The following is a 27930-nucleotide window of genomic DNA, read 5'->3' as shown; positions in this document are numbered from 1 at the left end:
CTCCCCCTCCCCTCTTGTGCCTCCTGTTTTCTTTTCCCACCCTTGGCAAAAGACTTGATTTTTTTAAAACGCACGTTACTTATCGTGGACAGGCATCTCCTAGCATTTCCATCCCCAGCCGGCTGTTCTCTCTCGTCAGATCATTATGGAGGCAAACGCATAAACCTCTCGGAGCCTTTCTCTTTCTCCCTCTTTCTCTTTCTTGTGTCCGTGTGATCTCTTTCGCTCACAATGTGCACGATCCGATTTCAGCCCAGCCGAAAGGCGCGCTGGGTTATACACTTTCCCGAGTGCCTTCTCTAACTCGGGTTGCCGCCGAACGCACCGAAGGCTGCGGAGCCCCCACTTGCTCTGCGCTCGTAAGAGGAACGTTCCCGCCGGCCCGCCCACCCACGCACCCACCCACCCACCGTTCCAGTCTCTCCTACCATTTCAAGCGCTTCTATCTCCTTCCCCCTCTCCACTTTTGCTCAAAACAAAAAAGTCAGCTCTCGGTCTTCCTGCATTTCCATCCCGGCGCTAAATTGTAAAAAGGGGAGATTTCCCCCGCCGCCGCCTCCTGCAGCCGCCACCGCCAGCACCAACCTCACCAGCCCCGCTACTGCCGCCGCCGCCGCCGCCACCATCATCTCCCTCCTCCTCTCCTTCTCCTCCTCCTCCTCCCTTTCTCCTCTCCTTTTGGCAGCACCAGGACGTCCGGCGTGGTGGTGGTGGTGGGGTAGTGGTAGTGGTGCTGCTGCTGCTGCCGGGGTTGCGAGCGAACGGGGTCGCCTTCGAATCCTCCCGTTTTTTCAAGGTGCCTCGCAGAGAGCGAGCGGGGGCGAGCTGAGAGACTGCCGAGAGGCTGAAAGGCAGCGAGGAGTCACGATGAGCACACGAGGTGACGGAGCCGGGCAGCCTTCGACTTCCGCGGCTGCCAAGGAACAACCTGCCACCGCCGAACCGCCGAAGAGGGGACGAGGGAGACCCAGGAAGCAGCCGCAAGTCAGTACTCGCTCGACCTAGCCTAGAACCGAGCAGAGATAAGTGGGAATCGGGCGTGCACGTGCCCTGCGAGCTCCTGGCATTGGCGGCGTGTGTTTGTAGATGCAAGAAGTGGTGGTGTGGCGGCGACGTGGGTTCCCTTGCTCGCTAGCAACAGTAAAGAAGAGGGTCGGAGCTGCAAATCCCATTGGCAAGGGGAGGGAGTGGAGTGTGTGTGTGTGCGCGCGTGAAAGAAAGGGAGAAATGGGCGAGCGCGCGAGCGCGCGCGTTTGTTTCTTTTTAACAGGCGAAAACTTATCTTGGCCTTTATTGTGTGGTTTTACTCTGAGCGGCTCCGGTTCCACCAACCAGCGCTCGCCGGCTGGTTTCGAGCAGAGTTTAAATCTGAGTATGTGAATGGATTGAAAGGAAGAATGAGAGTCTGGCTGTCTTCGCTACGTCTCAATCTTTGTGCCATGTGTCTTGTGGCTGGTCTCGCAGAGGCTGCCGCCGCCTCTGGTCCCATCCGACCTCACCCTCCGTTCCCCTCCCATCGGGGCCGAGGGAGGGGGCAAACAGACTCCCCAATTGTACGATACAAAGGGGGAGCCATCGTTGGCTGCGTTTTGTAGGGTTGTTTGACTTCCTTGAGGCTTAGTCTGGTCCCCCGTCCCGCCTCCCCTTCAGGAAACTGGTTGCTCTGTGCGGTAAGGGTCTTCTAGGTTTAGGGCTGTGCGAGCACTAAGCGCTAAGCCCAGGGCTGTAGTGCTCGCGGGATATTCGAGTCCTGGGCATTCCCTTTTTTTCCACGAGGTGAAATCCGTAACTACTGTCTCGCATTTGGCAAAGTAAACAGGCTGCGGGGATACCCGGGTTTTCCTACAGTACTCCCTTCAAGTCATGTGGGGGGAGAGAGAGAGAGATTCTCTGCGGATGCAACCAATTAAGGTTGCCGTTGTAGCGCCGCATAGCCGCATGGAGAACTTTTTCTGTTGTTGTTTGGATTGGTTTCCATTTCCTCCGAGGCAGCTATCAGCAATAGGAGTTGCCCGCTAAGTGCGTTTAAAGCTGACTTCCGCGGGCATAAAAAAAGAACTTCATTCATTAGCATCAAACCACTTCCTTTAGAGCAAATCAGATGGTCGGCAAACTGATCTGAAACCTGAAATGTAAAATACCTCAAAGTGGGGATCCTCTTAAGTTTGAGAGGGCATTGGGTGATCATTAGCTAGGACCTCACACTTACCCTACTTTTCTCTCCATGTCCCCAACCATAAAGCAGTAAATATATTTGGGAAAGGACAGTATAAACAGACACACACATTCCCTGTGTTACCTTTGTTAAACTTTCATGATTTCAGTGCCCCTCCCCCAATGCTAGCAAGATTTCCCATCTTTGCCAGTACCAGTTCATTTTGAAAAGTGTGTGGTGGTGGAAAAATCTTGTTTGAAAATGGAATATTTTATGAAATACTCAGGAAAAAATTGTGCTTCTCTCCCAATCAATGCTGAACAGTATTGCTGTTAAGGGGTTTTGTTTTGTTTTGTTTTGTTTTGGAAATATACTATGTCAGTTGTAGTGCAGTGAAATCCCATGCATGCCTGCTCAGAAGTAAGCTCCACTGAACGCTGGGTTTTAGTCCCAGGTAAGTGTGTATAGGATTACAGACGATTTCTTTTGCAACCTAAAGAATGCACTACAGTTTTAAGATCCATTCACAACTGCACTTAATTAGTCGAATTCTGTAATCCAAATGAAATGTTTGATATTTGAAAGTGGATGTGGTTTGTTTTTTCTTTTGGTTCGTATGATTCATTGAATAAACATTTGAATTCTGAAAACTGGAATCCTATACATTTAAACAAGTCCTCTGTTTACTATCAGACAGAAACCATTGGGGGAAATATCTGAACAAAAACTGGTCTTTTATCATCTGAATCTCAGCCATGAATAAAATCTAAATTGTTTTCTCATCAGGCCAGAACATGCAGAGCCCCCACATACTGTACAATATATAGATTCCATTAAGCTAGACAAATGGAAGTGGATTGTAAACTACAGAACAAAGCAAAGCTCGCTTTCGTAACTTTCATAACAAGAGAAAAAATGGTGCCTTAAAGGTTCTTTAAGGTTGGAATCCCAGTCTCAAGTGATTACAAATGTATATTTAATGAACAATTATCAGGTGAGTGCAAAAAGCCCCTGCTGATTAGAATGACAAACATTTTTCTTATTAAATATATTTGGTTGGGAAAAATGTATCTCGACTATAATATCAGACATGCTTTTTCATTGTTTTGCCATGGAACTCAAGTTGCAATGAAGAAAAGTTTTCATTAATGCAGATCAATACATACTGTTATTCCCCATGTTTAATGTTTTCTTTCATTTATTTCAATGAGTTACTCATTGATATAACGTGTGTGTGCACTTTAGGTTATGTTGTTTGCATTTAGATTTGTGTTGAGTTTCTTGGGACAATAGTGTGTTTTCTGTTTTTAGGAACCGACAGGAGAGCCATCTCCCAAAAGACCAAGAGGAAGGCCTAAAGGAAGCAAAAACAAGAGTCCGTCGAAAGCAGCTCAGAAGGTGAGATTAGTCCAGAACAAAATATTTGCTTTCATTACCTTCTTAGCTATTGTCTAAACCAGTGTTTCTCAACCTTGCTGGGGAATTCTGGGAATTGAAGTCCACACATCTTAAAGTTGCCCAGGTTGAGAAACACTGGTCTAAACAGTTTCACATTTAACTTTGAACTGTGCCTGGTTTGGGCCATTTTAATAATATTTCAGGCAGGAATGTTGGAAGAGGATCTTGGGCATATGAAGAGCAATTCCTCACCCCACTTTATAACTTCTACATATGGTTAATTTCTGAATTCAGGATTGTACTATAGAAGAAATCTGTGTTCACTACTGTAAAATAAGTGTCTACCACTGTTAGTATCTAACAGTAAGTGTTCAAATTCTGCAAGCTGCTTCATATTACATCTAAACAAAGTGTTATGCTGATGTCTTGTTAAATATACTTTAGCTAAGTATAAAATCAATAATATATTGATGGACATCAGAATATATGTGTGTTCACACACATGCACATGTACCATCAGACATTAGGGTTGAATGCCAGGCTGTCCTATGTTGCTTGCAGTTAGGAAGTGTATTTTGGGGGAAGAAACACCACATTTTGAACAATTGTTGCATTCGGAATATTGTCAAGGGAAGGATGCATGAATTGTTCATTGAAGTAATCCAATTTGTTCCCAGATGATTTTTTTTTAACTTAACAGATCCCAAAACCCCCCTTTTTTTTGCAAGCTATAATGATATGCCATTAACAATTTCTTTATCAGAATACTGCTGACCTTAATCAATTGTAAGTAATTTTGAAATGTCATGAATTGTGTTTTGGCAGACTAGTCACTAACATCAGTGGTTTTAATTTACAAATATTATATCAGAAGTGGAAATGCTCTGTTATTGTTATATATTGGTATTTCAGTAGTTAAAAACTTTTAAAATGTTTTAAAAACTTTTTTTGTATGTGCACACCAGTTTTGTTACTATTGATAGTGTTCATACTATGAATTACCATAGCAACTTATGATAAATGATTTTTTTTAAAATTTAGAGGCTGACAGTCTGTCTTTAATTTAGCTCCATAGAGTTTCAGTGCAGAAAACCTTACTTTATTCCTTCTACCTTTCCTCTGCCCCCCTTCCCCCACTCCCATTTTTGCAAATGGAATTTAAAATGCCAAAGATATTTCAGTGACATACCTACTTTTAAAAAGAAAATTGTAGAAAGGGTGCAGATAAACACAACAAAAATGATCAAGGGACCATGAACAACTTTCTTAATGAGAAAAATTACAAATCTGAAACTTTAAATTTAAAAAAAGGACAGGTAAGGTGATATGATACGGGTATATAAAATCAAACATGGTCTCAAGGAAGTTGGTAGGTCTCATAATGCTAGAAGTCATAATCAATAAGACAGGTAAAGGTTAACCAGTGACATTTCCTATAACAAGAGGTGGCAATGACCACTAATGTGAATAGCTTTAAAGAAAAAATAGAGCAGCCTTCTGTATTCCTTTACAGAATTTCATGACCATTGTCTTGTAGGCTGGGAACAAGTCCTCCAAAACATATGGAGGGCACCAGGTGGGAAAAGACTGAATTTACTTAAGGACACAGTTATCCATGGCTACCAATTTCAAAGGTGTCGATATTTTTTCTAGGATCAGAAACTGTATGATAATTTCTGGAGGGTTCTCATGTCCTGCTGTAGACTGTCCTTAGGTCCTTAGCTGGCCACTATGGAAACAGAAATTGGACTACATAGATTTACACATCCTGCTGAGCCATAATGTAGGGCAGGTTTTCTCAACCAGGGTTCTGTGGAACCCTAGAGTTCCATGAGGGGTCACTAGGGCTTCCCTGGGAGATCACTATTTATTTAAAGAATTATTTCAAATTTAGGCACTTCACATTAAAGAGGTAAGTTTCATTCTTTATTTTTAGTTTAAGAACACTGTTAATGCATATACACAGGCCTACATGTGTAACGAATATAATAATTTTGTAACTCCTGGCCTATATTTGAGCCAGAACATGCAGGGGATCCCCAACACCTGAAAAATATTTCGAGTGTTACTCCAGGGTCAAAAGGTTGAGAAAGGCTGATGTAATATGTTTGGTTTTGGTTCAGTGTGATGTGTGAAATCAGTCTCTGTGATTTTGTTAAACCACTGTGTATGGCTTAGGGTTATGTGTGAACCCAGATATTATGGCTTGTTCAACAAACTACAGGTTATTTAAATAATAGCTTAGCATGATAAGTGAACCCAGTTAGCGAGTCTATTTGCCCCATATCACAAACCTTCTAGTCTTTATAGTAAGCAGTTAGCATTGTTTTCAGCAAGTAGCATTTAAGTTTTATAAATTTGGAGAATAAATCAGCTCTGAGTGTTCCTAACTATTGATTCTATTGGATTCAGTTGCAGAACAAATACATTCAGGATTGTGCATAGACATAAATGTTAATTAACTTACATTTTTAGGATTATTTTATTATTAAGATGTTATTCTTAAAATTGTTGATTGTAGGATAGAATGATTTTACTCTGCAAATGATATCAGTTTTGTATTAAAAATACACAATCTACTAGATGCTGTGGTTCTTTGAAACACAGGAGCTATATAATGGTAGTTATAGAAGAGGCAGCTCTACTATCAACTTCTAATAATTGAAACAAGTTTTGTGCAAGAAGTTGTAAATGGATTCTGCTCATAAATATCTAGATTTTCCAAAATCTTCAAAAAAGTATTCTACAATAATTATTATTATATTATTGAATTTACAGTAGATACCGGCGGTTAAGTTTTTCTTTATGTAAGTTAATTGTCTACTTTATAAAAGGACTGGTGTTGCCTATGTTTGAAGAATCATCATTTCTAAGAATATTGAGATGTAGATAATTAATCTGATATATGCATGGTTCTCTATCCCAATCATTCCTATTGGGGAAATAGATTTGTTTTTATAGAAGAATATACATATGAATTCAGTTTCTTCACTCTAATGGAAAAAACTGTATATATGTATTGTTTAATTAATTTATACTGTGCCTTTCCATGGTTAAAGCAGCTAATAAAAACACAAACTTGTAAAGTCTAATGAAAAAAATTGTAATTGAAATACATAAAGATGTATCAATTATAGAAGTGCTTTGTCCTTTTGAACGTGTAAGAATTATAACCTGCTTTGCAATTTCATTGCATATCAAATGACACAGCTTGTACATTCTTTATAATATATTGAATACTTAGGAATTTTTTTATTATTATTATTATTATTATCTGTAACTGTAAGCTTTTTATTGGTCTGAGATATGGCTATTAAATAATTTTAAAACACATACGTGTTTATTTCTAACCTAGATTTGAAAGCAGGGCTTGTCACTGCTAAAATCATTTTATCATAAAAGTGGATTCTGTAGGTAATGGAATGTTGTCAGAATTTATGGTTAATAATAGGTGGCTTCTTTCTCAAAGTAAACTAATTGAATGTATTATGCTTACAATATGCAAGATAAATTTATACTGCTAGGATTCACAGAGACAAGTAAAGAAGCCTCTCATGATTAATTGATAAGGTGTTCTCTTGTGAACTCTTACACTTCATAATTAAAAATCTATATTACAGTTGGCAAGATAGATTATATATGTATATGTATGAGAATGATGTGGATCTTTGTTATATTTTAGAGCAAATTCCATTGAATCTATTGGGATTGTCCTGGAATGCTCAATGATGTATATCTTAAATTTCTTGCTGCATTTTTTTAAAGCTTACACAGCTTCTGGTAGACTTAGAAATTGGGCCCGGGAGGTATTTAAAAACAAATTGAGCTTGTTAGGAAATTAGTAGTGTGAAACTTGACAATACATAAAAATGCTGCAGGACCTAATGAGTAGTTTGTTTCATGTCTGCTGCACAAATTCCAGGGAATAGCCCATAAAAACAGTGGGCTATTCCCACAACTAAATGAATATATAATTAACAGAGCTTTCTAAAACAACAGTAGCAATATTAGTTCTTTTTAAGTTTTAAGTCCACAAAGGAATCAAGTAAGAGATAAAACATGATTGGAAACAGGAAAGTACTTTGTACTGTTCCGATTCAGATGTTTCTGTCACTGAACAAATTCTTATGTTGTTTGAATATATATATGTATGTATTTTTCAAATACTTGGAAATGAGGAAAATTGTTTAATATATTGTTTCTTTATATTAAAGAAAAACTGTGGATAGCTTCTAAAACAAGGGTAGATATCTTATAGTTCCTATTCTGGGTATTTAGCGTTACAGTTCATATTCTGTGTTTGTGCCTGATAAAATACATACAGTTGATGTTTTTTGGAATGAAGATATACATTTGGGGCATAATGTTACAAATTGTTTGGAAGTGTGTTCTTGTGACATTAATGGGACTTAAGTACATGTCAGATGAAATGACAAATCAAATTCATCCTACTTTTAAAAATATAAATCTAGCTTATATTGTAGTTTGTTAGAAAATAAGTTGTTTATTAACTATCAAAAAATGAAATGTGCTATGGGAAATGTGGAGATTATACATATATATATCAATTGTCTCTGAAATATCTACATGCCTTTTATTCACCGGTCTGTTAAGATAAACAGCCTAAACTGTGTGAATATCTTGAACATATTATTGTCTTTTCCATTCTTCAGACAGTATCACCCACAGTACCCACAATGAGACATTGAGGAAGAAGCCTAATTTGCAAGCATAGATCACATCTGCATGTAGACCGCCATTTATTTATACTTGGGGCAGGAAAAGAAACCAATCCCCTCCTTTGTGGTCAAATTTGCAAACATAGAGTGAAAGAAGATGCAGGGTTTTAGCTGCTCCAGCTATCATTTTATTTAGAACAGTGATTTTTTCTCCCATAGTAAAGTACTTCCTAGAACTGTGTTTGTTAGCATGTTTCCTTTACTTCCAAGAAATGCCTGTAATTTACAGCTTGTTGTAGACTGCCACCAGGATTGATCGAGAGGTTCTATTAAGATATTAGTTCTTCCTCTGTTACTTACTAAACAATACTTAATCTTGAGTATGCCCTTAAAAATGACTTTGCACCACAGCTGTGACCATGTTGGTAAATAGAAAATGGTGGGACTACAGAGTCTGGCACATGGTGAAACAAGAAATGAGATTACCTTGGCATGTGCATAATTCATAACTATATTCACATACTGGTGATAGTTATTGAAAGTCGTCAGAGATGTAATCTAATAAATATAAGGCAAACAATGTCTGCTAAAGCAGTGATTTGATTACTTTAGCATATGCTGATTTGTATGAATCGGTGCAGGCAGCACTCTCTGCATGCCAGCTTGACTGTGATTGGTAGTCTTTTGGTAGTGCTGTTGTGCTCTGTTGCCTGCTCTTTTCTCAGTAACTTACGAGTAAGAGGCAGATTTTACTTTTATAGGGAGGAATGGAATACAGTATGCTTCCTTACCATGATTCTGAAGCTTGAGGCGGTATGCCTGTGGAAGTGACTCATACAAAATATTTTCATGTCATCCTACTGAGTTTACAGTTGTAGAGTTGTAGAGGATCTCAAATGGCAGTTATTTTCTTTCCTCAGGTGATTCACCTCAAATATTATTTAGACTAAATCTTTGTAGGAGAATTATGAATCATTTAAAAGGATGTCAATCAGATCTTGTTTGCTTCCAAAAGAAAAACATAAACTGTATATCTAATTAAGATTCTTTTCCTCTTTCCTTTCTGCTGTGAATGGGAAAGTAGGTTGCATATTGAGTGAAGTCAGGCGTCACCTAGTTCAGCCACATGTGATGATGTAACTCATCAGGATGATAATATAGACAACACAGTGAATTGGGTATGCAGGTATTTATTTATTAAATTTGTACGCTGCCCATCTCACTATATAAGTGACTCTAGGCAGCCTGCAAGTTAAAAAAGATATACAGTGTCACAGTTACTGTTATAATGTGTGACTAAACCTTTGAAGAAGATGTACCTCTTAGTACCTGAAAAGTGATTCATGGAACTGTAACAGTTAAAAATTTGAGAGAACTTTGGACGTGACTGAAGAAGTGTTGATGGCCTAGTGCTAATACACTTGCAATCAAAAAGGGGATTTTTTCATATTTTGCTAGTGAAATGTCTTCAGTGATACTTCAGTGGGCTTTAACCACATACACTTTCTGAAATGCTTCTTTATCTCTGATCCTAAGCTATATTCTTGATAAGAGACGGTAAAAATTTTCCCTTGAGGTTATGCAGTTTATGCTTGGCAGTGTTGGGGAAAATGATTCTGCAGCAGTAGTGTAAGTTTTTTGTTCAAAGAGGTTTGAAGTTTGGAGCATTCTGAGGTTTGGAGCATTCTGAGGTTGGCTTGAGGTTTCCCCTATGAAAGTAGGATCTTTGCCTTGAGATCATACTCAAGGGAGAATTGAAAAAAATCTGAACACTTTTGCCTGCCTAGTTGCTTTGCTTGAAGTCATCCTCTGTTGATTTACACTGTTATATAAATGAGCTGTGTAATAATGCCATGACTGCAGAAATATACATATATGTAAAGAATACTTATTTGGATGTTTGTTCCTCTTAATGTACCCTTAAGAACATTTGTATTGACTGTAGCTGTATCTATCCTTACTTGGGAATAAAGCTCAATGAACTCATTGGGACTTACTGTCAAGTAACACCAATAGGATTGCTGGAAAGATTCTAAAACTCTGTTGTGAAATCTTTGTCTTGGTTTATTGTATTTTTGAACTGGAATATATCATTGTCTTTCTTATCCCTCTGAATAAAGTCTGATCTGAAAACTACATCCTGTAATCAAAGGAGTTTTTCACCGAGACACTATTCGGTGGTAGGAAATTGCTGTTATGATTATTTTAGGGGAAACATTCTAGGATGACCAAATTCTCTCTCTCTCTTTAGAGAATTGTATTTTTCAGTCATGGTACGATAACAGTCATTTTTTTAATTGTTAGCTAGAGTGAAGCTCCAAAGATCTCTGAAGATAGATGAACACATCATACTTGGAGAAGTTGGTTTTGACTCTTCAAGGAGATTCTCAGGACTTTTGTGCAAAAGAGTGATACAACTATCACTCTGGAAAATATATGTATTACTTATTTTTAAAAGCACATGCACCGTCATGTAAGTTAAATTTGCTTTAACTTACATGAAAATATAAGATGGGGTTGGGTCAGGTGAATTATCTCTGATTTGAAATAACATCTTTAGATATTTTAGATGTTTATGAGAATATCTGTATTGAATTACTGTAGATTAATTCAGTATATCCAGTTGCTGCCCTGAAGTGAGGTTGTAGCATTTTAGTTTCCCATTTGTGTGAATCAGAGAGACTTGGATTAGCTGTCTGTCTTCATAATGTAAAGCAACTGATTTGATTTTTAACATCAGCATTTGTCACAGTAATGGAATGCAATGTAGCACTGTTAGATTTGTCATTACATTCCTCTTCTCTCAAAGGTACCTGGCTTTACAAGCAGTCTTAGGCTGACATAGCATCTAGTCTTGCTTGTGTTTCCTTCTGCAATTTTTTTCACTGGAAATTAAATAACAACTTTTTCTTCACTGGGAAGACCAAGTGGTTTGACTATTTCTTTTTTTACTTAAAAGGTCTAGATATTTCAGGATTTTCCCTGTAAGGTCACCACTTCTGCATTTACAGAAAATAAACATTGTTCTCACAAACCAACACCTTACATCTCCAGCAACGCTAACTTGATTGTACAAGCAAACCAGTGCTGGAAAATAGTAATTTAGGGGTTACCAATTGTACTAAAATGCAGAGGATGCAGTGATTATCTGAACTGACTCTTCAGACTGAAAAACCTAAAATTATGGATGGATGGGTGTAGACTGTCCTTATGTCCTTGTCACTTTTAGTTTGCCCATATCTGCTTTTATGTGATTCTTTAAAGTTGCTGTATAAATGTGTGTGTGTGTATTATGTATATATTTCTCCCAGAAGGAGTGTTCAAAATGGATTTAAAACTTTTATTTTGAGCTTAGAATACATATCAAATGTGAAAAATGGTGAATAGTTAACTGCATATTAGTTTGAAAGATGCCATTTATATCAGAATTCAAAGTTTGAATTTACCAACCAACCATATATAACTAATTTCAAATTTTTATACATGAATGGAATAATAAAGATTGTTGTGCCTTTAATTAAACAGAATGAAAAAATAAATTGGGGAAAAAAGATAAAAAAGAAATGAAAACAAGAACAAAAATATTATATAAATGAGGGCTTCTCATAGAAATATACAGGAATAATCTAGGATAGTCCAGGATCGGCAATCAAATCTGGGCTGCAAAAATCCAGCTGATAACTAGATGGGAGCAGTGTTTTCTCTTTCTCTTCGCTACCATCTACTGGTCTTTCAGATTTTTGGAACTGTCCTCCAAGATAGCCTTGAAATTTTGAGGGTGATATCACATTATGTATTTAATATCAACTTCCATATACATATTCTTCCATATTATATAGAAGGGAGTAATAGGTAATAATTCAGATTTTCACTAGAAACTGAGAAGTTCCATCAAAATGTTTTCAGGATTAATCTTCTGCCTAACTTGATTCTAGACACCATGTCTAGAAAATTGGATCCCTAGTGAAAGAGGAGTGATTACTGGAATATTTTAGACAACATCCACTGGATTTCAAGTGATAAACTCTTAATACAGATATATTTCCTTATGCAGAAAGAGTTGTTTGAAGATGGTATCTTAAGAAAATGACATTTACACTATGAACTGATATTTATGATTGAACAGAAGGTTTTTTTTAGCACATTTTAAATGATATTTTGTCTTCTAATATTGTGAATGTTACATTTTCACATGTTTCTTCCCTATAATGTGATATAGATATTTACCTACATTTATAATGTCAAGGAATAGTAGAAAACTGCTGCCATATTTTCCTATCTTGTATCAGAATTCCCTTTCCAAGGCATAGTCATGTAGAAAGATTATAAGTAAGGAACTGATAGAATGGAGTGATAAAGTACTAAAACAGAAAAATAGGCATAGACTTCCTTAAAGCCTAAGTTTGTGAGATGTGTAATAACTGGTTTTAAGCGTAGCTGAAAAGGGCATAAAATTTTAAATCTTCCACCTAAGAAGAAAATAGGTAACTATAGAATGCCTTAGAAGGTTTTAGTAGCTAAAGGAGAAAACAATATAAAGTCTAATACACTCTTTTGGTTTTGAAAATTTAGGTGTTTTTAAGTTTTTTTTTTTTTTTGGCATGCGGTTTACCATACTGTATCTTTTGCTACATAGATGGAGGTTATACAAAATGGGAGGCTAGCTTTGCCAGTTCCTGGTTTGCCTGGTTGTTCATATTTAAGAATATAAATATGGCAAACACTGTATTTAATTATAACGATACAATCATACATTTAATATTCTAACTTGAAATGTTCACTTATAATGCAGGTAATAGTAAATCAGAATGGTAAAAAAGGGCTTAACTTTGCTGCCATCTAGTGATTGTTCAGATTTTTTGCAGCTCAGCCCTAAATTAAGAATAGCGTACTGTAATGTAGGTACTACTGCCTATGGCTCCATCTATGGATTGCTTAAGATTATGCTGGGAACTTTGCCTTGTTTCTTTTCTACTCCTTTGTGGACTGACCTTTTATATTCTGCTTTACCATTTGTGTAATGTCCTTATGCAAGTCATTGTTACTTAACTGCATCTTACTACCCTCTTCGTTTTAACACTATAGTTAATATTGTAGTATCAATAATATTAACTTATAGGGCTGCTGTAAATTTTATTAAAGTAATGCAAGGGAAGTGCTTCTTAAATCTTAGGCTGCAGTCCTGTGAACATTTAAGGATTATCATAGTAGTCAGGAGGTGGCTTCACATATTGCCTTAAGCCATGATGTGATTAGTTAGTTTTTGCTTTGGTATATTATCAATCAAACCACTGTGATTTATAAAACTTGGTTTCTGGCTTAGAATTTATATGAACCCAGCAAATCGTTATTTATTTAATTACAGCTAAGCAAGCCATCTAGTATAGAAGTTAAATCATGGCTTATGTGATTGTGTTATATGTGAACCCAGCTATAAGGCTTATTCAACAAATAATAGATATAGTTTTGCACAATATGTTAACCTATTCAGGGAAATTTCCTTCTGAATAATAGTATACTGTATATTGTTGGATATAAATGGTGTAAGTATTCAACATTTTTAATTGTTTTTTATCCAGTTTTGCAAATGGATTGGCAAAGGTAAAGAAAAAATAGGGTGCTCATACAAGATATATTTATTCAATTAAATTCATTAAAGAATTTAATTTCATATTATGTTCTTATATTTGTGTGATGTAAACTATACTTAATACTTAGCACCAAAAACATGTCTAGAATTGGAGAGGATGAAGATGGATAAAATAACTTTTTAAATAAATGTATCTTTTGAGTATGCACTGAATAGTCTAGCATTCAATTTATGTATAGAGTCTATGTTTCCTGATCTTCCTACATTCCTCTAGCCCCAGCTTTTTTATGTTAGCAGTCATTGCTAACATTTTGAGTTTGTTTTGGCCCACAAACAAAGAAAAGTTCTTTAAACAGATACATCCGAAGATAGTTTTTGTCAAGAATGTTGATTTGCTTTCCATACGTTCTTATCAATAGTCTAGACACATGAAGATCACAGTGAATAGTCTATCATTTTTTAAAAAGCCATTTCCTTCCTTAAACAATGAACTTTTCATTCTGTTTTATGAAAGGATGGGTGCAGCATTTCTCCATAAGGGAGAAAGAGAGAGAATGGGGGTGGGGGAGAAAGAGTAAGATAGATAATAGCATTTTTTTTCTTGGTGGCTCCCATCTAATCAGTAGATAAATAAAATGAACACTGTTGCAGGAAGTATGCACTATTTACCCAAACCCCAGGATTGTCTAATAATGTAATTACAAATAATTTGGATCTATAGCATGTATCTTTGTTTTTACAGAAAGCAGAAGCCACTGGAGAAAAACGACCAAGAGGCCGGCCCAGGAAATGGGTAAGTACTACTGTACATTTAAAAGTATGACTATTTCATCCCCAAAACATGGCATTAATGAAAATGGTTATCTCAGTTTTATTTGTTTGAATTCATTGCCATTTTCTATTTAATTTATCTCCTAGCAGATCCTGAACTGGCATTAATGACTGATATAGTTAGTTAATTGCCAGGATTCATACCATAGCCTAGTGGCCCTGCAGGTGGCAGACCCCAGAATGCTGCAGACAGCAAAATCTAAAATGGAGGAGAGAGTGGTAGCCACACAGCTTGGAGTAATTCCTCTCCTCTCTTCCTGGTAGGCTGTATGCATACACCTTCTCTATATTTGAAGGGTAACCTTGCCCAATTTTGCATCTTCTGGGTGTGTTGTATCATATCTACCAGAAGTTTGTTAATCATACTGGCTGGGAACCCCAGGATCTGTAATCCAAACCCATTTGGGCAGAGCAGATTAGGAAAGATGATAATGGATAGATGTCTCTTCTTGTAGTAAAGGAGTGCAGCAGTTCTGTGTCTGACATTGCATCAACCATGCCCTTGCTTTCTTGGAGCCCTTTGGCCAAAGGTTGCTCATCTCTGTGGCTATGGCATTGGTAGTGGGAGGAAAGGACTGGATTTCTTGTTACCTCTTCAGAGAAGAGAACAAGTAGTGGAATGAGTCTGTGGTAATAGATACTAGACTGTGTGCATGTCAGTGTATGTGTAAATATAGGTCCATAAAGTGTGCTGTGGGAGCTAACTAATGGCTTTTTGCCTGGGCCTCTGAAAACTGCAAGCACTGCTGAATGAAAGTGTTGAAAGAAGACTCGTGAAGAGTGACCATGGCTTCCTAACTTTAGACTCTAGTTTGCTCAGAGACTTTTCTTCTATTTATTGAGAAGAGTTGTGTGAGTCTTATCAGCATGAATGAAGCTCAGCTCTTGCTTTTAAAAAAAGAGAAAAAAGAAGGGTTACTCTGAGATAGTTCGTTGGGTAATTCAGTTACAAAGGTTAAAGAGTGGTTTATCAGGCATCGGAAAGTGATTATGAAAGAGGATAAAATTCAAACACAGTGTATGCAAAGATAAGGTTAATAAACAAAACTCTTTTGTTTCTTTCCATAATGTCCAGGGACAACTCTGCCTCAATGCTGAGCAACTTATACCAAACAACTCAGTAATTTATATGATTTATTCTCCTTGGGCTGCCTCAGAAAAGGTTGGCTTAACCAGAGTGAACTTGGGCTTTCAGGCCAGTCTCTGAAACAAGGCCTATGTCTTCCACAGCAGAAGAAATCATTGTGTAATTTTTAACGCAGGAATAGAGCAAATGCATGGAATACGCTTTAGTACAGGTTCATTCTCTCACATGCATCCTATCAGTAGGGTTCAGAATTTTGTTTAGTGGGCGCTTGATTCCAGAGCATATCAGCCATGCCAGTGCCTTTCCTGTCACGATACCGTCTGTTGCAACACAAACTATTGCCTCTGTCCAGGCAGTGTGAGTAGGTGTAAAATAACATCCCAGCAGGCATGTAACAGCTCCACTGTTCCCTTACCCTTTCATAGAATGAAGAGGAGCTTATGGCTCTGAATTTCTTTAGGATACCAGATAAAATGTTAGTGGGACAGGCAGTGAGGGTACACATAGTCAAAGGGGTGTGATTTTTCTTCCATGTTGAGCCTGAGAGTTGCAAATCACTGGGAGGAGGAGTAAGAATGTATATGTTAAGGTGTAGACTCCAGTTATCGTTAGGCTCTCTGCCAAGACTTCAGCTATTGCTCTTTTTACTTACTGATCATATTTACCATACGTTTAAAAATGTGTATATAAAACTAATTAAAATTAGGCTAAATCTCATCTAGTTTTTCCCTAGCCAATCTATTTTTTTTGTTCAGAGTGCAGCCCTGGCACGTTACTCAAAGGGGAAGCACAACTCTCAGCCTGAAAAAAACTATGTGCTTGTGTTCTAGAGGTAAGATAACACACATGGAATGGGACTGTCCTCTTTATTCTCACCTCAACAGTCATATAAAGTAGTGTAGTGACTGGCCCAAATCACCCAAGTGAGGTCCAAGTGGGCACTGGGATCTGCATTTTCCTGGCCTTAGTGCATTTTCTTAATCCTTACATAGCATAGGCTCACACCTACAGTGATGTTTGATAACAGCCTAGTTTTCAAAATAACGTTTAACTGTTTGTTGCAGTCTTAGATGAAGAAGTTCCTCTCTGGAACAAGCATAATGTAGGAGTCCTGTAGTTATTTGTAGTTATTTTGGTTCATACCGAGAAGTTACGGAGAAGTGATGGCATTTATCAAGCTATGCAAAGATACAGCCAAGCTCTTCTGTATAATAATAATTATTATTATTATATGCTGCCTGGCTCCCAGCAACTCTGTGTAGTTTACAAATTGTTGAAAACATTTAAAAACAACAATACAAAAACACCAAAGCAGCACAAAACAAAAGAATAAAGATGGCAGAGAAACAAACCTGCAGGGGAGCAAGAAAAGGAAGAACGAGTGTCAGTTGTACTTGCCAAAGGCCTGCTGTAATAATATAGCCAGCTTTCAAAAAAAAAAAAAGAAGATAAAAAAAATCTTAGAAATCCTTCATGAACTACTCAGTTTAATACAGAATTTCCCTACACAATCATGCTGTTGTATTATTTTTAAATAAGTATTTGAGTAGATTAGCTCTTTGGAATTATTAAAAGTATTACAATGTTTTCTTGTTACAAGCTCTTCTTTGACAGTTGCTGTTAAAGTTAATAGTAGCAGTTTGCCATTGCCTCCTTACTGGGGCTGAGAGAGAGTGACAGGCTCAAGGACACCCAGTTGGCTTTAGTATCTGAGGTGGGACTAGAACTCACAGTCTCCTGGTTTCTAGCCTGATGCCTTAACCACTACACCAAACTGGCTTTAAAAGTTAATACTAGTATTAATGATCAGCAGTGATTAGCTAGCATTCTAACTTTTTCATTATTCCCTTGGATTCTTCAGCTGCAGCATAGGATGTAGTAAAAATACTTTTTAAATCTTACTGTTATTTTCAGAGATGTTAATTTTCAATCTCTGCAGCTCATTTAGTTCTGTTAGATTTTGATAGAAAGAACTAAGGCTGGGTTACAATCTAATCACATATCTTTCCCAGTATCAGAATAGCCTGCTTAACTTATTTTTGTCCAATATTGCTGATATATGATAGGGAACAGCAGGACGAAGATTATAAGGGTTTGCTTGTACATACCCTTTTCCCAAACTGATTAGAATAAAAATTTATTATTATTTTCTCTCCTTATTACTCTTTTCTCTTCATCTTTGATCTTGATCAACTGAATTAGGATTTTTTTTTCATATTTCTTCCATAGTGCTAAAATCATCCTTCTAGGGAGAACACATTTGAGATTCTTCTCTGGAAAAATAAGTAAAGTGGGAAGAATATGTTTAGAAATAAGAGGTTGTAGCTTTGGATAGGTTTCATTATTTTCCTCTAAACAACTAAATTACAGAATTTACTGTGTTTATAGAGTAGATTCATTTTATATCTTTCATGGAATAGCATTGGCATGCACATATTAATTCCTATTTCACCAAATGAAACTTTTTTCTTTTTTAATCTTAAAAGCATTTAAAAGTAATAGGTACACAGACTATATGTCCTGCATGAAAAATACTTATATTCTAGTTTTTACAACTAAGCAGTATTAATTTTTGTAGCCCACCCTTGTACAGACTATTACTTACTAAATAATGTGAAACATCTCAGCTCTGTGTGTTTTAAAATACATCTTGTATGCATCTTTACCATTTCAGGGTGACGGTCCCAGTCATTTTTTTAAAAATCTTGTTTCTTTCAAATGTAATATGTTATCATACTGCTTGAATGTTCTTTGATAATACAAATAGTGTAGCAACTGACTGGCTGTCTTGTATCATGGACATCTATAACATCTATAACACCTTTAAAAGATAGGACTGTTAGAGCTGTGGTATTTCAGTGCTTGTTTGTTGGTGGTCTCCTGAAGGATGGTCAAGAGCTGTCTCAGTTGTCAGTCCTTCTGTACTGTGATAGTGGAACACAATATGGAGAGCAAGGCCACTCCCACTGGCCTAATTTATCTATTCATCTCCTTCCCTCTCAACTCCTACTAGCAGCCAGGTGTTTTGCATGTTATAATAACAGAGGAAGTTGTACTATAGCTGACCAAATGAAGCAGGCTCCTGTAAGTCAGTCTAGCGCAGCTATGTTGACTGGAGCAGTTGTGCAGTTTATGAAAAGTCTTTCTCAGCTGTACCTGAATATGTTAGAGCATGAAACTGGAACCTCTTGCATGCAAAGTATGTGTTCTACCTCAAAACTGCAGCCCATTTCTAAGGAAAGGGAGCAAGGCCCTTTCCACTGACATACCTTGAAAAACCGCCTCCAGTTCCTCGGTTCTCTCTGGTTCTTTCAACTGACAGCCAGTTTCCAACTATGGGTAACTGTGTCAATAGTTTGGGCAGAGAATTGTCATTGGGGAAATGATGCTATAGGAAAGAGTTCATTCCCCCCCACCCCAGCATTATAGTCCTGACTTGTTCTCTAATAAATGTTGGTACATTTGCTGTAGTGTTATTACTTCTTGCCCCATTGATTACATTCTAATTCAGTATTTCATATGCAGACCAACTGCTTGATAAAATATAAAAATTAAGAGCAGGTCCATTCCAGAATCTTCGACATTTCAGCTAGTTTGTTTCTGCAAAATGAAACATTAAAATTATTGGTGTATCAGCCTAGACGTTTGTGTCTGTTGCTACATAATTTATACAAATTTGAAAGATAGAACTTGCAGACTTAGTATGGAGTTTGATTGGAACATCAGTTAATTTAATCAAGATGAGCTGGGACCCCTTTCAAGTTCTAACACAAACCAAAGGGATTTTTGCCTTTATAATCTTAACTAAGTTTCTTTGTGTTAACATGTCTTTGAAACTTTCTTTGCATTCATTTAAACTCATTCATCCTGTATTGTGACATGTTGATGAAAAAATCCATTCTGGGGGGCTGGTTTTACATACATCTACTAGGAACTTATATAAATGAAAATATAATGCATCAGCTCATTAAAAATCCAGAATAAAAGAAGCAGCTAAACTATTTGTAGAAGAATTGGGTGCAACAGAGTTATTTCCACATATTGAATGCACCTTATTCTTGTCAAATTTATTTTAAAGATTTCATGCTGAAGTTGTTGACTGGACTGCATACACTGCGGTTAAGATCTGGCTATACGTATACTCAGAGATAATGCTGCAAAGTGACTGTGATCTCCTCTCTTAAGATAAAGTCAGAGGATTGGTGCAGCAAGTGCCACACTTCAGCTCACAAGAAAGGATAAAGCTGTATCAGATCAAACAACTGAAGCACTACAACAGGATCTGACAGAGGAAACAACTGTCCAAAAGGAAAAGAATCAAACAAAGGAGCAAGCTCAGTTGATGAGCGTGACAGCCAGGAACAAGCAGAAGGTATTCAGTCCTGTTAGAATTCAGAATCCACTTTCAGCCCAAGAAATAGACTCTTGAGCACTGGGGAGGAGGAAGAGGAGGAGGAAGATAGCAGTAGTAGTAGTAGTAGTAATAATAATAATACAGGACAGTGAATCCCTGAAGGCAAATAGCATGCAGATAGGCCCTGCAAGAAGATTAAGAGAACAGTTCTGGAAGTTGACAGCTCGCTGCTAAAAGCAGAAATAAACATATGCGTACCTCACCCATTGGCTTCTAAAGTGTGCTGTTTGCAAGGAGCATAGATGAAGAATGTAACAGAAAGACTTATGAAGTGCACTGTTATTCCCCTTTGCTAATCTGCGGCCAAAAGTTGATACAACTCTATCACCATAGACTTAAGAAGGAAGTTTGAGAATATGGGAATCTAGGTGGCATTTATATCTCTATTTGCAATCCCTGAAAGATGATTATAAGGAGAACAGAGTCCTGCAGGTGAATTACTAGCTATGTCAATAATGTTGATGGGAAAGATTTGGTTTCTGGGACCATGGACTGAGTTATTTGGATGACTTTTGGAAAAAGATGTGTTGAACCCAGAAGAAGGCATGAATAATGCTTTCCAAAGGAAATTGAAGATCTTTCAAAGAGGCATGAAATACTGCAAGAGGGAACTTTAATTTTCCTAGTTTCTGTTGTAAGACAAACTCTTTCAAGCATGATTCTTCTAGGAAATTCCTGATTATAAATTGCTGACAACTTTCTTCTTCAAAGGATAGAGGAACGTACATTAGGATCAGTTATTTGTGCCTTAATGTTAGTTAGTGATTGTATAATACAGATACAGTGGAAGTGGAAGTAGAAAAATATTTGGGGGAAAGTGATGGAGTTCTTAATTTTAAAGTAAACTAAAGCTGACTGTAATAAAATTTGAAACAGGAACTTAAGAAAACATCGATTTTAATAAACAGAGCAATTAAAAGTTGAATACTAAGGCAGGAGAAACTAATACAGAAAGAAACTCAGATGAGAACTCCTTTGACAGGGTGTACTAAAATACACTGCAGACAATTTCGGTGAAGAAAAAATGGAGAATATCAGAAGAAGCCCATGGTATAACATAGAAAGCTTACTGAAGAAATGAAAACAACAAACAAACAAAAAATACATAGGAGGTAGGGAAAGGGAGAGGTCACCAAGAACTTGCTGATTGACTGACCAAACCTTTGAGAAACTGAAAAATGGTTTGAAGTGCCAGTTTATCAGAGGAAGGCAAATTTGTTCCTATCTTCAAAAAAGAAGGTCCAGTGAACTACAGATCAATCTATATGGCACTGATATATGGAAATATTTTATAGCAGATTGCAAAATGAATTATCTGTAAGCATCTGAAAACAATGCAGTAATTACCAGAAATCAGCCTGGATTTGCCAAAAAAACAAGCTAGGCTAAAATGACTTTATCACATTTTCTGATGAAGTAATTTCTTTAGTAGATTGTGGGAATGCTATGGATTTAATATTTCATGATTTCAAATCTGTATGGTAGTCATAGACCAGCTTAAGATGACATAAAAATATTAAGAATTTTGTTCATTCCAATAATATAATTCAGGGTTTCTCAACCAGGGTTCCGTGGCACCCTAGGGTTCCGTGAGAGGTCCCTAGGGGTTCCTGGGGAGATCACGATTTATTTAAAAAATTATTACATATTTGGGCAACTTCACATTAAAGAGGTAAGTTTCATTCTTTATTTTTAGTTTAAGAACACTGTTAATGCATATAGGCCTACACATGAAACAAATATAATAATTTCGTAACTTGTGGCCTATATTTGAGCCTGAATGTACAGGGGTTCCTGAGGCCTGAAAAATATTTCAGGGGTGCCTCCAGGGTCAAAAAGTTGAGAAAGGCTGATATAATCTATGAGATATAAAATATAACATAGGATATACAAGGTAACATTACTAACATACAGTATTAAGATCATTATATATAATATTGATCCATATATAAAAATTCTTTTATACTAAAACTATAAAAATGCACAGTAAATTACAATGTGGGCTATTAAAATAATATAACAAAAATTGCACCTAAATTTAATAACAACAACAACAGTATATAAAAATAGGGGAACAGTCCTCATTTGATCTGCTAGCTCTTGATAGCTCTTGCTATCTTGATTTCACATTTAACAGAATATCCCATTAGATTTATTCAGAAAACTTAACTAAACATTGGCATAAGTGAATACATAGCTGGGTTCAAAATTATATTCAAAGATTGCTCAACAATTCCTTATCGGACTGGAGAAAGGTATTGAATGAGATTCAGTCCTGGATCTTTTTGTGGTTGCAACAGCAACAGCAAAAGGCAAATACCACTTTTGGTTGCATCAGAAGTACGGTTTCCAAGTCAGGGAAGTAATAATATCTCTTTATTCTGCTTTGGTAAGATGTCATTTTATTATAAAATATCAGAAAAGGGCAACGAGAATGATTGGAGGGCTAGAAACTAAACTCTTTAAAAGGGAGTGAGAATGTTTAATTCTGAAAAGAGACGACTGAGGAAAACTCGGTAGCCTTTCAGTACTTGAAAAGGTGTCGCCTAAAAGAAAACCTAGATTTGCACTGTGTTGCCCTAGAAAATAGGACGCAGAATAATGAATTTAACTTACAAGATGGCAGATTCTAATGTATTGTTGGGAACTTCTTCCTAATGGTAAGAGCAGTTTGATAATGGAACCAGTGATTCAGGGAGGTGGCATGGTCCCCTTCACTGAATGTGTTATGTGGAGGCTAGAGAGTTGTGTGTGATGGACATTTTAATTTGGATTCCTGCATTTAGTAGGGGGCTGGACTTAATGGGCTAAATGACCCTTTTCAACTCTCTAATTATTTTATTTCTGATTAATGTTCCAGAAGATAATCTTACGAAACATCTATGTTTGGACACTAATTTTAGACAAAGAAAAAGATTTGTCCAAAGATCCTGTGATTAATTCAGACATAATCCTAGACTGCAATGTGGTTTCTTAGCTTCTGCTTTAGTATTGTGTGAATCCAGACACTGTGATTAATAAACTGTGAGTTTTGGCTTGGTGTGCTGTGTGGGTGCAGGCACTGACTTACATAGTAAAGTTGCTTTTCTAAGAGCAGTGTGGTTGTATTGGATTGTAATGAAAGATCTTACTTAATAAGATCTTTTCAGTGATAGAACTGTGCAGCAGTCTGAAATGAGAACAGAAGATGAATAAAATCCTCTTACATGAGAGAATTTCCACTACGGTGGTGATGGATTTCACTCTTTATTTTCAGTTTATAAGGGGCACCTGATCAAACGTGTTTGGGCTTGGAAAACAGGTGGGTTGGACCCTTGGATGGGAGACACCAAGGAATTCTAGGTCTGTAGGCTGGACTGGGAAGTAAAAAAAATCTTGGAAAAAGGCAGTGGCAAACCACTTTTATGTTGTTTCCAAGAAAATGGCATGGCTATGCTTACGAAGTTGTCAGGAGGCACATTCATAGCATTGCTTTCATTTTAATTGTTAAATGATTGACAACCTGTTATTACAGCATGTTCATTTTTAAAATGTAATCATGAATGATTCTTGTGAAAACAGGAGAAGTAACGGATGAAAAATGGCTCTTGAAAAATTACTTCTTTTAAAAATAATTGTTTAATTAGCTGGAAAATGTTTTAATTGCCCCATACTGCATTTGCCTTTGGTTTAAATCTATTAACTCAAGGGTGTTCCATCCTGAGTGGATGTACAGTATTCTTTTGTGTCTGGAATGCCTTGATGACATCCATGTGAAAAGGAAGTGAATTTATGCTGGAGTCTAATATATTTGAAAATTTTCCCCGCTATGAAAGTCTTCCTATACCTTTGAATTTCCTGGCTTTTATCAATTGTATATTAGATCTTTTATTTTATTTCAGTGAGGGCTTTTTGGTACGTGCATATGTTTAATGTCCCTTAGACTGTTTTCATTGGCTACAGATATGATTTCATTGGCTACAGATATGAAAATAAGAACACATTCATTGGAATATGTTGCAGAAAACTGTGTGGGTTCCAAATGGAAGATCTCAACTTTTAGATCATTATAGTAGGCATCAAAACACCTGGAATGTCTTTTTTTTAAGGGGACTTCTTAAATAGCTTTCATGAACTGAAATCCTATTATTCAGTGTTGAATTCAGTTTAATTCAGAACTCAGGAACATCCACACATCTTCAAGTTGCCAAGGTTGAGAAATACTGTTGTAAGCTATTTAAATAATAGAATGTCAATGATCTTTAATCATATTATATAAACATAACTGTATTGAAAATACTTATTATAAATATTTTATTTATAAAATATTAATAAAAAGGAAAAAAATAGAGAATTAAAATAAAGGATTGATGCCTATACATTACCTTATACTAAGGGGATAGGTGCTTTTCATATAGCTGCTTGCATTGAATTTTCTAAGAAAAGCGGATGTATTGGAGACTTTGATTTCAGAGAGACTCCTGTTAGCAGCCTCTGGCTTCTCTTGCACTCTCCCGTGCTCCTAAGCATAGCAATAAGGACAGATGATATGGTAAACTTAGGTTACAAGGTTTAATTTTTTTCAAGAATGTATGAGACAAATGATTAGGACAACTTAATTAAATGTAACATTGACATCTGAGTTTATAACTTGATGATACTAAAGTTATAACTGAGTTTCTGGATAAATAGTATGCTATAACATTGCTGTAAACGATTTTTTTTTCTGTTTTACTTTTGTATTGAAGCAACAAAAGATGTTCGTTGAGCTAAAATCCAAAATTTCAATTAAATTAAATTTCAATATTTGATTCTGCCACTTAGAACTGGTTTCAGAATGTTTTTTGTTCAAAGAAAAGCTAATTGGCAAGTCTTCTATTATACATCCTTTAGATGTATCATACAATGTTATCATTCAAACTCCAAAGCATGCCTTTGCCTGTTCAAGAATTACATGTTTAGGTCATGTAGGAATCATGGGATGGGGTGGGGTGGAAGAAAGAATTCTGTTTTGCTTATTCTTCATTAGCATAGCATTTGCGCATAGGCTTTTTAAGTATATAAATAGGGTGCATCACTGAAATGAGAATGTATGTCTCAATATGTTTGAATGATAGTAAACGGAATTTAACATAATAATAGGTTAAATTCCAGACTTCAGATAAAGAAGCATTTTATTTTTTATGAAGTAATAAGAAAAATAGGTTCTAATGGAACAATTGTTCACAATGCTGACCTTGTATCATTTTGAATATTGGAATAAATAGAAAATGAGGTTTAAATTTTATAAATAAATAAATGTTAATCAAAGTAATTTTATAAAATTTTGGAAACATTAGCACTGTCTTCCACAACTGGGTGTCCTTCCAGAATTCTGGAATTGTAGTCCATCACATCTGAGAGCACCAGAGTGAGAAGGCTGGTGTATAGAGATTATTGGTAAATCTAGTTTTATGACAGATCGTTTTTCTGCTTAAGAAAAATGTTTAACAACCTCTGTAATGCATCCTTATAGCACAGGTAAGAAATAAAGTTGTATCAGAAACAGCACCTAGATAGTTCCCATATTCATAGTTAATATTTACTTAGCCATTTTTTTGCTTATGGAATCTGCCATGTTTTATCATACTTGGCAGATATGAGACATAACCTGATAGACAGACACTCTGCTCTCTTTCACTGTGCACCTGATTATCAGTGTGATATGAGGCCTTCATGCAACTTCTTAGTTTTGTCCTCATATGAGATGTCTCTCTTTTAAGGTATGTGAGAAAAACCCATTCACTAAGTGAATGAAATCCATCTACTGAGTGTTCCAAAGTGAAATTTCAGGCATGGGATGGAAAATAACTTCATACCACCCATTCCTCTTTTCCTAGCTATACTAAACTTTTTTTCAGTGAATGCAAAAAAGTGAATTAGTGAACAATTTCACTGTGTGCTAATGGTCTTTCCTAGAAATCCAACCTGTTTTGTAATTTTCTGCACAAGACTTAAAAGTTTTTTCAATGTATAATAGAAAATAAAGGCATTCTGCAATCTGTCAGTTGAGAACTTTCTAATGGATGAATGGCCCTAGTCATTATTTTTTCAGCAGTCTATATAATGAGATTCACAATCTGCCAAAGTTACTTCTTGGAAATGAAAGTGATTGTTATAGTACATCTCAGGAAATTCTTAAAGAAGGAACATCATATATTCTGAAACTAAAGTGTTAAAAAAATTCATGAATTATATAGATTTGTTTGTCAAGTTGATCCTGGTGAAAAATCTTTCAGCATATTCAAAAATGGAAATTTGAAAATTAATCAGTTTTGCTTGACTTAAAACTCATTGCACTCCTGCTATACAGATGTAATTATCATTATTACTGGTTTTCTTTGGATGATGGCAGGTGAAAGAAATCTCTAGTGGAGAAACAGAAATGTGGGCTGCAAGTTGCTTGAACTCATTCCTTGCAGTGCTAGATTGAGAAGTGATTTATTAGAGCTGCTACAGCCTATAGACCATACATCACCTTCCTGGTTGGCTTTGTTGGCACCTTGTCACATTCTTGTGGGCTTGAGGAATTCATTGTTCTTGTTTGAACTGATAAGAACAAAAAAAAAAAGGATTTTCTGCCTGAGACCTTGGGAAAAGTAGAAGGGGTGGAATGTTGACATGAACAGCAGGGCTGCACTTTCCCAAGCCTTTCAGTAATTTTTTTTTAGTAAACAGAAGACCACCAATCTTAGGTGCTTTTAGTGAGGCTGTTCTTTAATAAAAGGGTGTTCATGTTGGTGAAAGAACAGGTAAATATACAGAGGTTTTGTAGCATGATTAAACAGTTCTGCTCAAATTCATCTTTTGGTACAAATTTCTAGAAAGACTATATTGGGTTCTTCTCCAGGACTGGAAATTGTAGAGCAGCCCGAGACTTGCACTATTATGGAGACAAAAGAGAAAAGATAGAGAAAACCAGCAGTCTATTAAGTAAAATTTGTCAAATTAAACAAATCTCCAAATCTATACTTTACATTTAGATACATTTATCTATCAATTCTCGAACTTATCATTCAAAGCCTAAGGGAACAGTTGCTTCTGGAAATAAATTCAAACCTCATCTTCCAATCGTCTAATTGGAATGCTAAAAATGAAGTGTCCTTTGATTTAAGGCAGTGACTCTAAAATTCACATATATATAAAATATATAATTTATATTATAATTATAATATATAATATATTTTTATTTTGTCTGTTATCTTGGGTAAAATATGGGATGGTTCTTGGGTTAGACTTTGGGCAGACAATAAAAGTAATGAAGACATTGTATTGCTTGTGCTACAAACAAGGGGCGATGTTATACTCACTGGGAGTCAGTTTTTGAGCTCAGTGGTACCCATTGTTTGAGTAGATACAGGATTGTGTTGTTAAGACTTGTGTGTAGTTTGTTAGACTTGCATTTTGCAAAGGAATGTAGGGCTTTTGCTTACCAATATTACTCATAACAATATAAATTAATTTTCCTCAGCCTGGTGCATTCCTGTTGTTTAAAAATTTCAACTCCCAGAGCACCCTTTCCTGGTGGCAGGCAAATCTAAAGGGCATCAGGTTAGAGAAGACTATTGTTTATAGTACTGCTGACAATGTAAAAACAGATGTTGTATAGGATCATCGAGCCTTTCCAATTCTAGCTAGTGAATGTTTTCTGTTTTCTTAGAGAAAAGCTGTTGCATTAGTTTCTATATGTTCTGTGGGCTGTTTAGTTTCTAGGATACAGAAACTAGAAGGAAGATAAAAGAGTGCTGGGCTTCCCCA

General features: G+C 36.4%; 1 protein-coding gene across 1 annotated transcript in view; it reads left to right on the top strand.

Moving 5' to 3' along the window:
• Positions 1 to 484: 484 nt before the first annotated feature.
• The window catches only part of HMGA2 (high mobility group AT-hook 2), a 130325-nt gene continuing 102879 nt past the window's right edge, over positions 485 to 27930 (top strand). Inside the window, exons 1-3 of the mRNA XM_063309237.1 lie at positions 485 to 984; positions 3467 to 3553; positions 14565 to 14615. Of these exons, the coding sequence (XP_063165307.1) occupies positions 868 to 984; positions 3467 to 3553; positions 14565 to 14615 (255 nt within the window). The 5' untranslated portion in view covers positions 485 to 867. The remainder of the gene's footprint in view (positions 985 to 3466; positions 3554 to 14564; positions 14616 to 27930) is intronic.

The sequence above is a fragment of the Candoia aspera genome, chromosome 7 (assembly GCF_035149785.1).
Source record: "Candoia aspera isolate rCanAsp1 chromosome 7, rCanAsp1.hap2, whole genome shotgun sequence".
Taxonomy (NCBI): Eukaryota; Metazoa; Chordata; class Lepidosauria; order Squamata; family Boidae; genus Candoia; species Candoia aspera.
The sequence above is the reverse complement of the archived record's forward strand: the minus strand, read 5'-3'. Positions and strand labels throughout refer to the sequence as shown.